The sequence below is a fragment of the Adiantum capillus-veneris genome, chromosome 23, assembly GCF_014529385.1.
Source record: "Adiantum capillus-veneris isolate H3 chromosome 23, ASM1452938v2, whole genome shotgun sequence".
NCBI classification, from domain to species: Eukaryota; Viridiplantae; Streptophyta; class Polypodiopsida; order Polypodiales; family Pteridaceae; genus Adiantum; species Adiantum capillus-veneris.
Window position 1 is genome coordinate 103,917,548 of NC_140953.1, and position 11,569 is coordinate 103,929,116.

At 41.9% G+C, this 11,569-nt stretch overlaps 1 protein-coding gene and 1 pseudogene across 1 annotated transcript; one reads left to right on the forward strand and one right to left on the reverse strand.

Moving 5' to 3' along the window:
* The first annotated feature begins 418 nt into the window (after positions 1 to 418).
* LOC147428278 (uncharacterized) lies at positions 419 to 697 on the forward strand. Its single transcript, XM_086497558.1, has one exon. The coding sequence runs from the start codon at positions 419 to 421 to the stop codon at positions 695 to 697; it is 279 nt and encodes a 92-aa protein (XP_086353684.1).
* A 7,494-nt stretch (positions 698 to 8,191) lies between these two features.
* Positions 8,192 to 11,239, reverse strand: LOC147428279 (uncharacterized; annotated as a pseudogene).
* Between the last annotated feature and the right edge of the window lie 330 nt (positions 11,240 to 11,569).

Consider the following 11,569-nt stretch of genomic DNA (forward strand, 5'->3'; position numbering starts at 1 on the left):
TAGTATGAAATCTACGGTGTGTTTAGGTTTATGGTGAGTTCAAGTTTATCGCGAGGTCAAAGTGGTGAATAGTAGTGTAATGTGTATAATTATTACGACGAGGTTTAGGGTGTATCCAACAGGTTTATGGCAAGTGGTATGCATGAGGCTGCTACTTCTTATGTGTGGTGAAGTGTATAATTATTATGGCGAGTGTATCCAACAGGTTTATGGCAAGTGGTATGCATGAAGCTGCTGCCTCTTATGTGTGGTGAAGTGTCGATGAGGTTTCTGATTTATGGCATTATGGGGTTGAAGTTTGAATGATGTCATATGATGTCTACTTTAAGAAAGTTTTGCAAGTGTCACAAGTTAAATGGCTCACTTGGTTAGCGTTGCAAACTGTAAGGGTGTATATTTTGGAATTGTTGCTGGGTTTATGGCGAGTTCCAAGTTGTTTGTGTTCGTTCAATTATCGCAAGGTTATGGCAGTTCTGGTTTATATGGCAAGGTCCGCGGAGTTTATGGCGAGCTTGGTCCAGGCAGGTTTAATGTGAAGTCCATTGTTTATGTCTCTGGGTTTTATGGCAGGTCCAGGTTTATTGCGAGCTCGAGGTTAAATGTGAGTGTCTATGTCCAGTTGGGTTTTATGGCAGTCCAAGTTTATCGCCAGTTCGGTCCGTATGGGTTCAGGTTTTATGGCAAGGTCGAGGTTTAAAGCGCCAGGTTTATGGCAGTCCATGTTGTATGGCGAGCTCGGTCCAGGTTTTATGTCGAGGTTTATTGCGAGCTCGGTCCAGGTTTATATAAGTTCAAGTTTTATGGTCGGGGTTTAATGCGAGTCCATGTCTATGTGCCTGTCTATGTCTAGGTTTATGGCAATCATATTTATCACAAGCTCAGTCCATGTTTATGTTCAAGTTTTATGACAGTCTAGGTTTATTACAAACTCGGTCCTTGGTTTTTATGGCGAGGTCGAGGTTTATTGCAACTCCAGGTTTATGTTCCAGGTTTTATGGCAAGGTCGAGGTTTAATGAGAATCCATGTTTATGTCGAGGTTTATTACGAGCTCGGTCTATCTATATATGGCGAGGTTTTAATGTGAGTCCATGTCTTATGGCAGTCCAGGTTTATGGCGTGGTCCATGTTTAGTGTTAGTGCGAGCTCGGTCCGCGAGCTCGGTCCGAGCATATATGTTTATGTTCCAGATTTATGGCTCGGTCTTGTTTATGGCGAGTTGGCAGTCTAGGTTTATTATGAGCTCTCAGTCTATATATGGCAAGATTTTAATGCGAGTTCATGTCTTATGGTAGTCCAGCCATATGGGTTTATGTTCCATGTCGAGGTTTTAATGCGAGTCCATATGGGTTTTATGGCGGTTTATTTGCGAGCTCGGTCCATGGATGTTTATGTTCTAGGTTATTATGGCGAGTCGAGGTTTAATGCGAGTCCATGTTTATGTGTGGGTTTATATATATGGCAGTCTAGGTTTATTTGCGAGCTCGGTCCATGTTTTATGGTAGTCCAGGTTTAGTGTTAGTGCGAGCTCCGTCCGATCTCAGTCGGTCCATATGGGTTTTATGGCAGTTTATTTGCGAGCTCGGTCCATGTTTATGTTCCAGGTTTAGGTTTTATGTTCCATATTTATGGCTCGGTCTTGTTTAATATGAGTCCATGTTTATGTGGGTATAATTATATGGAAGCCTAGGTTTATTTGCGAGCTTGGTATCCATATGGGTTTATGTTCCAGGTCGAGGTTTTAATGCGAGTCCATGTCTAATGACAATCCAGGTTTAGTGTTAGTGCGAGCTCGGTCCATGTTTTATATATGTTCCAGGTCGAGGTTCTCCATGTTTTTTATGGTAGTCCAGGTTTAGTGTGAGGTGCGGCACTAGCTCTTAATATGATGTTGCTGGTGTTGATGGCAATAAGGATACATATGAATAATATATGAGGTGTTCGAGCATGTGTACAATTGTCACTTTCGCTAATTAATAATTGATAGATTGATTGTAAAGATAAATTTTCTTAGCCTTGATTTGTAAGTCAAAATTTCTACCAAATCTTAATTTAACTAACAAAACTCAAAACTATATGGGCCACTTCAAAAGGAATCAATGGTCGAAGAAAAAATGAGAGACGTATCGATTGTGAGCTGTCAGATTGGCGACTGAGAGTTGACCCAAATTTATGAATTTGCTTTGAATTTGCAAACCATTTCCATTCCATGTTATTATGTCCAGGTACCTAGATATGGTAGTCTAGGTTATGCTCGGCCCATATTTATGTTCAGGTCGAGGTTTATTGCGAGGTGTTTATTGGACATCCAGGTTTTATGGCTTGGGTCCAGCTGGGTTTTTATGGCAGTCCAGGTATAATTATGGCAAGTTATGCGAGTCCACAATGCAAGGTCCTAGAGCCTTATGGCAAGTTACTGTACTTTTCTTGAGTCCAGGTACATTTGAAGTATGCATTCCAAGCAACAACAATAAAACCTCAGCCATGGTTGATTGAATGCATAAACCTGCTCTCGAGGACCTTGTATAAATAAGAAACAACAATAAAACTCAGTCATGCATGGTTGATTTTATCCATAAACTCTCGAGGACCTTGTATAAACAAGAAACAACAATAAAACCTCAGTCATGCATGGTTGATTGTATCCATAAACCTGCTCTCAATCCATAAACTCTCGAAGACTTTGTATATAAACAAGCAACAACAATAAAACCTTAGTCATGCATGGTTGATTGTATCCACAAACCTGCTCTCAAGGACCTTGTACAAACCCACACAATGGTGCATAAACTTGACAAGGGGCTCCTCACAGCCCAACACAAATTCTTGTAGCAAAAATAAAAACCAGTGAGAAGAAACAAGACCACCACGACGGCCACGATTGCCCGCACACAAATAAGGCCGGTTTGTATATACATGCCACAATGACTACTCAAAATGCCTACATGGCTAATGCACAACACTCCCATATATACACATAGTGCTTGCATGTTTGACAAGCCTGTTACCATATACATATGGTAGTGATGTGTGTGAACACACTAGGACCGCCGGGGCATTTTTTCCCTCTTTAGGAGGTTTTTCCCCCCGTGCATTGTATATACACCCATCACTATAGGACTACCAATTTTTCCATTGCACACTAAGTAACACACTCTCTATTGTGTGTCTTGAGCTTCCTTCATCTTCTCCAAGCTATGTGCATTTCTCTGCAACCCTAATTCCAACAATTGGTATCAGAGCAGGTTACGCCCTCCCGGGCTTAGTCGCCAGCTGCTCCAGCACACGCTTGCTCACTTTCTCTGATTAGAGTGAGGTTTGGAGAGTGTTCGCAGGCTGACAAATATTTTAGGAGGACTCATAGAGCTTAGTCTACTCAGATTTCTGATTCGGACTTATTTCGGCCTTCGTTTCCACTACATGCAGGTCTGCACATGCAATTTCATCATTTTGTGCAGAATTTTTGTCAGTGCCGTTTTTTTGTATGATAGGTGCCTTACAGTATTCTATGGTTTGTGCTATATAACACGTGTTGTTCCTGCTCTGTTTCTCCTATTTTCGGGTAGTTTTCACATCAGGTGCATCATTTACCATGGTTGACAACAACACAGATGTCTTCAAGATGTTTGCTGTTGAGGACAGGTTGGATGGTGACAATTACCCTATGTGGGCTTAGATGTAGGCGATGTTGAGGATGTTGCAGGTCTTGCTGCAAGGATTACTACTATTAGAGTTGTTTTGCCTACGATAAAACAAGCTCGTTGGGATGTAAAGGATGTGTAGGCTTATGCATTGATTGCGTTGTCTGTGAAGTGCACCATTGATCCTCACATCCGTTCAGCAAAATTTGCAAAACAGGCTTGGGATATTTTGGTTGGTCTTTATGCAAGTCGCAATGAGGCTAAAATTGCTTTGCTGCGTAAAAAGCTGGAGTCAAAGATTATGCATGAGGAAGATGATATGGAAACTTTTCTTGTTGGTGTCAAGGATATCAATGAGCAACATATTTATGTAGGTGAAGTCATTTCAAACAGTTCCCTTGTGCAGACTGTTCTTGATGCCTTACCAGATTCTTATCAGACTTTTGCTAGTACTTGGAGACTTATGACCCAAGGAAATCCAGAAGTTGTCAAGTTTAATGCATTATGCACATTGCTATTGCAAGAGTCACTTTCCAGAAAAAACAGGACTAGCCAGTGTACAGTTGAACAAGCTTTTATTGATTCTCAAAGAAAGTGTGGTAATAGCAATGCAGCCACTTCTTATGATTCTGCTGCGAGTGGCAAAACTTCTGTTCCCAATGCTTCTGCTGACAGCACTTCGTCTGGCAATTTTGGTGATAAGGGAAAAAAGAAGATGTGTTGCCATTATTGTAAAGCTAATGATCACTTGCTAAAGCAATGTCGTAAGTTGAAGGCAAAAGAGGCTAAGAAGAAAGAGGGTGGTTCCATTGCAAATGCGGGTTCCACTACAAATGCATCCATTGTTGAGTCTTTTGTGAAAGGAGACTGTAATGCTGATGTTGATGTAGAATGGGATTTTACTGCAGAGTGCACTTACAATCCTGTTGTCCACGATGCATGTATGTGAGTTTGCTGTAGATTCACATGTGTCGTATTTCAACAGTGGTGTTACAAAGCACATTACCTCACATCGTGAATTGTTCACCTCTCTCGAGTGTGTTCCTCATGGGAAATTCAATCACTTGTGTCAACAATGCCTCTTATACGGTTCAGGGAGTTGGAAAGATTATGCTTACTGCTGCTAATGGCAATTCTTTCACACTTGTTGATGTACTTTATATACCTGGGATCAAGAAGAATCTTTTGTCTGTATCTGCACTTGCTACACTTGGACTTGTAGTCAAATTTATGGATGACAGATGTACAGTTCACGATCTCAGTTGTGGTGATGAAATCGTTGCATCTGAGCTTTTGTGCCATGGGTTGTATGAGCTCACTTTGTATGAAAAGTGTGGACAAAATTTTGCAAATGCAGTTGCAGATTCAAGGGCTATTTCAGATGCAAAACTTTGGCATGCACGTTTTAGTCATCTGTATTTTGCCAGTTTGCTGCATTTGCAAAAATCTGATATGGTTGCTTCTTTGCAGCCTCTTGAAGCACCTGTCAAACATGTTTGTGAAGGCTGTATTTTGGGTAAGATGTAGTGTTCTAAGTTTCCAAAGGATGGTTCAGTTCAGGCCACATGCAGGTTGCAACTTGTGCATAGTGATGTTTGTGGGCCCATGCAAACTCCATCCTTGGGCAATTACCTTTACTTCGTGACTTTCATTGATGATTACTCCAGGCATGCATGGGTATTTCCACTTAAAGCAAAGTCTGAAGTTTTTATGTGCTTCAAACAATTTCTGACTATGGCTGAAAATGTTTCGATATGTACTATGGGCACCCTCCGTTTAGATCGAGAGGGGGGTAATATGTCTCATGAATTCAATGCATTTCTCGCTAGTCGTGGGATAAAACACCAATGTACAGTGCCTTATACACCTCAGCAAAATGGTGTTGCTGAGAGGAAAAACAGGTCACTTATGGAAATGGCACGATGTAAAGTCAAGCTTTGTCGCATTCTTTTTGGCTTGAGGCCATCATGTGTGCCACTTATGGACTAAACAGGTGTCCTATGAAAGCTTTGCAGTCTATTACTCCATATGAAGCATGGAATGATAGAAAGCCTTCTATTGAGCACATGCGTGTTTTTGGCTGTTTGGCATATGCTTTGGTGCCACAAACATAGCGTAGAAAATTGGATGATAAGGCTGTCAAATGTATTTTTGTTGGTTATAGTACTGAAAGCAAAGGTTACAGGTTGTATCATCCGCAAAAAAAACGTATTTTGGTTTCACGGGATGTAGTGTTTGTGGAAGATTCTGTTCAGCCCTTGCTGTCATGTACTAGAGACAATAATGTAAGCTCACAGGACATTTATGACACTTTGTTGCCTTTTTTCAGTGGTGGAAATATAAATCTAAGTTCCAACGAGGCAATGTACAACCTATGGGGTTTTCTGAAAATGTTACAGATCAGCCTATTACTGATGCAGATGTACATGATGTACTTGATGAGGAAAGGAGTGAAAATGAGCAGGCTAGAGGTATGCCAAAATGGCTGGTGCACACTTTGCGTGACAGTAAATTGGATGCACCTTTGTCTAGTCGTACTCGTTCAAGCTCTCGCCATGTATCTTATGCATCAGATTGTTATGCTTTGGCTGTGTCTATCTTACATGATGTTGAGGAGCCTCTGTCTTTTGATGAAGCACAGAATTCAAAAAATTGGATGGTTGCCATGCAACCAGAATGTGATGCACTTATAGAAAATGACACATGGACTTTATGTGATTTGCGTCCTGGCAAAAAGGCCATTGGTACGAAGTGGGTTTACAAGTTGAAAGGCAAGCCGAATGGTGAGATCGATCGCCATAGGGCTCGACTTGTTGCAAAGGGTTATGCACAATGGAAAGGCATAGATTATGAAGATACTTTTTTCTCTCCCATTTGTCGTATGACTACTGTGCGTATTCTATGTGCATTGGCAGCTCATTTTGGTTGGGATGTACATCAATCAGACATTGTTATTGCTTTCTTGAATGACTACATATTTGAGGAAGTTTATGTAGCGTAGCCTCACGATTTTGTCAAGAAAGGACAAGAGGATAAAGTGTGCAAATGTAACAAGGCTTTGTATGGGTTGAAGCAATTTTCTCATGCTTGGTATGAGAAAGCTGGCACTCATTTGGTCAAACAAGGCTTTTGTAACAGTCCAACAAAAAGCACATTGTATGTAAAGCGTGAGGGTGATGTACTTCTCATCGTGGTTCTTTATGTAGATGATTTGCTGATCACTGGACCAAATGAGAGACATATTGATGAATTTAAGGCTGATTTGAATGCTACTTTCAAGATGAAAGATTTGGGGTTGTTGCATCATTACTTGGAAATACAGTTTAAGCAGTGTGATGGTGGTATTGCCTTGTGTCAAAAAATAGAGACATTGCTATGTAAGTTTGGACTTGAGGATTGCAAACCTATTGCCACTCCCATGGAAACAGGTTTGAAGTTGAGTCTACATGATGCTGGCGATCCTGCTGATGTCACTCTTTACCAAATTGTTGTTGGCTGCCTCATTTATGTATGCAACATGAGGACATATATTCAGTTTGCAGTCTCACAGGTCAACAGATTTATGCATAGCATAGGGTCTAAGCATTGGCAGGCTTTCAAGAGTATTTTTCTCTACCTTAGTGGCACTTTACATCTTGGCTTGTTTTATCCCAAGGGGGGATCATTGCCGCCAGATTTACATGATTTTTCGGACTCAGATTGGCTGGTTGTTTTGACACACGAGTATCCACAAGTGGTTTTTGTTTCATGCTTGGCAGTTCATGTATATCATGGTTGAGCAAGAAGCAACCTATTGTGGCCACTTCGAGTTGTGAGGCTGAGTACATGGCAGTCTTCACAGCTACGGTTGAGTGTGTATGGCTCAGACGCCTTATGGCTAATTTGGGTGTTGGACAAGACAATGCCAACACTATCTACACTGACAGTCAGAGTGCATTGGCAGTTGCGAGGAACCCAGTTTTTCATGCTTGCACAAAGCACATTGAGGTGCATTACCACTATGCTAGCGAGAGGCTCTCAGCAGGAGAGATCAGCTTGGCTTATGTGCCAACACAGGACAACCTTGTAGATCTTTTCACAAAGGAATCGTCTCGTGTAAAGCTCGAATCTTTTCGCAAATATTTTCACCCTAAACTGCACCAGGTGGTCCATGATTTGAGCAGTAGAAGATGCAGCCAAATTCTTTTGAGATAAAGGCAACAAAGCATGGCATGTATGGCAGCATATTATGCAAAATTCATCAACAAGAAGAGTCTTACTACAACAATGAGGACAATAAATACACCGCCATTTTTTGAAGCGGACATGACTTCGCCCTCGCTGGTGTTTGTGCTTCAACGAACCGGTGAGTCTCCTAGTCTTGTTTGGCTGGGGGCTACCATTGAGTGCATCCGTAAGATGATCAATGATACTTGGCAGTCTGCCATGCCCAAGCCGTGTTTGCATGACGTTGACTTGAATTTGTTTAATGCTACCTCTACATGGCATGATCGCCTTCTTTGGCTCATGGAGATTTTCAGGTTCTCCATAGAGATATTCAATTGTCCAAGAGCTACCTCCTTTTGCGCCAATGTCCATGTGGAAAAATTATTCGGAAGATATCTCTAAACTCCTCAATACAAGAAACTATCTCCGTATCAACCCTATCCATATCTTGCTCAAAGCTATGCATGCCAACACCCAATTCTGCACCATCACAATCACTCTCTACCTCCACAACCTGAGGACATTCTTGCATTCCATTGTTTATAGGAAGTTCAACCATTGCATGCAAACTATCCACAATAGGCAAAATTGCATGTAGCATCGGAAAATGGCTTTGTAGTATTAGGCGCACTCCGTATAGATGCTTGCATTGGGTGGACCAATCTCGGCAGTCACAATAGGAGGTGTAAACTCATGTGATACCAAGTGTCCGAAGACATGCTTTGAATCTTGAATAGAAATGTAGATTCATTCACCACCTGAAGAGTATATGGATAAGACTCATATCGCTAAAATAACTTCTCCCCACCAGCTAGTGCTTTGGTCGCACTCTTGCTTGAGCCATACACATCAAAACGTTCAGAGTCCACTATTGACATACACATAATGACCTTGTTTAGGAAAAGTCGCTGATATAAAAATGCAAGGAGAATGATTAATGCTCACCTAGCTCTTGCTTCTGCTTGAAGAACTCCAATAGAGTTCCTCCCATCCAGGTTCCACTCCTTGCATCACCAACAAGTGCATGCAATAGGTCAAGCACCGATCTATTTATCCTTGCATCCAGCAAAGTGTACTTGATATACTGCCATAATCTCTCTACCAGATTTGTAGTGTCCACATTGCCATGGGGAAATAAGCCCCCAAACTTTGGCCAATGCTCACGCCATATACATGACTTTGAGCACCATCCGTTGGATACATAACATTGAATATTTGCATGCTCGGAGTAGTCCAATAAGAGTTTTTGAAAGCGAGCATCAAAATCTTCAACTTTCAATGCATAAGGTTGCACATCGTAGAATATACTTGATCTTGCAAGTCTTTTGGCACTTGGGGAAAAAGATTCTCTACCCAAGCCTTCTTGGCATGAAACTAGCAGAGTAGGTTATGACATGCAACTTGCACTCGATACCCTCTGTTGTCTTGAGCCCAACAAGCATCATCATCCCTAATGGCTCTCAAGATAGCATTCAGCTCTTGAGGGCACTTATCTATTATAATTGCATTCAGTCGAATGCTACCCATCCTTGAAAATATTATGTGGATGGTCAATTCAAGGGAAGTGCTCTCCTGACATGTCCTAGGGTCACATGTGCACATCATCAACCACACAGGCAATCCGATCCCATCTTGATTAGATAAAATGGCTGCATATAATGGCAATCCATACACATTTGTCTTGAATGTGTTGTCTATAGCCCATGCGTTATGTCGTGAGAAGCGAATACACATCTCCAACATCCAACTATCTTGAATGATGATAACAAATGGCTTCTGGATGTCTTGCAATGCATTTGGATTGTATGGTTGGACATATGTAACCTTTCAAAAGCAGCAAGCATCCGCATAAGGATGCAAGGACAACATATAAAAGTGAAAATGGAACTATTGCTATAAAAGAAGCTACCTTCCCATCAGCTTGTAGCTTCAAAGTCTCCATATTCATCCCCAACCAATCATTTTCTGATGCTAGACCTAGAAAAAATATCTAGGTCAAGAAAATGCTATATAGGTTGAGAGCATAAGCACCTTGAAGTCGCAAGCTATATGCAAGCTCCCGGACTTCCTTTGGGATCATACTTGTTGCATGTGGAAGTTTTGTTTTGAGACAGACATTTTGGCAAGATGGTGAGATGTACCCACATCAAAGTAATCTTCCATGCAACAGTGAAGCACTCGTGGATGAACCGGTAGATAGTATAAGTCAAGCCAAGAGCTAGGAACATGGCAGTGATGCATAGCATGGAGAACAATAGTGACTTCATCGACTTCTTCTTTGAATTGCACTCATGCCTTGAAAGGACAACCACACTTCTTTGTTTTTCTCTCTCTGTGCTTGTCTCCTCCACGATGTCTTCTTGAACCACCACGATGACAAACGTAGATGTCCTCTACCTTACCAAAACTTACTTAGGCTGGTCTTATCTTGACAAGTCTCACCTTATGCTTAAGCGCAATACTCTCTAGTGCATCATTCACGTGGGCTTTATCTGTTAAAATTTTCTCATGGGTTATTCTCATCAACATTCAACTTTCCTTCAACTTATTTGACATAAGCAATTGGGGAGGGAGTTTTGACATAAGCAATTGGGAGGGAGTGTTGGATCCTTGCTGCACACTTTACAAGATCTAATCACGTCTCTGATAAAGGAAATAGGTATGCCATGCTTTCTCACATCTGTACACCATTCCAATTTGACAATATCAATACTTTTGACATGCCAAGGTGAGACCCTTGCGGATCAATGTAACATTCTTCTATGATAGCTGCCCATTGCTCAATTGCTGCAATTTCCAAGAGAGGAATCTTCAAGAAGAACTTGGTCGATCCATCATGTTCGGGTCCTCGAATACATAGATTGTCCTTCATCCTGTTCCATCTCTTTATGTCATGGACACCTACTTCTCGAAGTGTAGCCAAACTTGGGTTGCAAATCCCATTCATATCTTGAAGCATTAGGTTGTAGCTTGCTCGATCAAAACTAAAGAAGTGGTGAGAAAGATGCAAGGATGGATCAGGAGACGGGATCCTAGGTTTGACCATGTGGATTGAGTCCCCATCTGAGGCCCCACATGGTTGATTTTGAGGGAATTGGGCTCCAGCTTTTGGATGGTCGGCACTACTTGAGTTCCCTTCATTACACCAACCATTATTAAAACCCAAAGAATCCTGGCTTGAATCTGATTCAGATTTGCTGCTCACCTCTATAACCTCATTCAAATCAGGTATAGGCCCATCCATTTTACTCTTCATGGCTTCTTCTTCCTGCAAGTTACCCTTCATGGCTTCTTCTTCCTGCCAGGACACATTGAGATCGATGTTGTAAGAGTCTTTGATCCTCTCTTTGCCTTGCATTACCTCCTCTTCCACCCAACCCGCATTCAGGTCCATCCTCTCCCCCTTTCTTGCCAATTAACCTCCAAGACCACCCAAAAATTAGAAACCCTGCAATCGCCCAAATTTGAATTCTCCTGCATGCCCATCGATTTCCCACGCACCAACGTGGATGCCTTTCACCCTTTTGACCCCACCACGTGGGTGTTACTTAGTCCGGGTGTAGTTTTTGTTGAGGTGGACTGCCAGGCGGGCATGCCTATCTAGGTTTAGTTCTTGTTGAGGTGGATCTCCAGGCTAGCATGCCATCTGGGTTTAGTTTTCAAGTGACGGACGCTCCAAATCCCCCGATAGCCGTGCGCCCACTTCCCACCCCTTGATCCCATT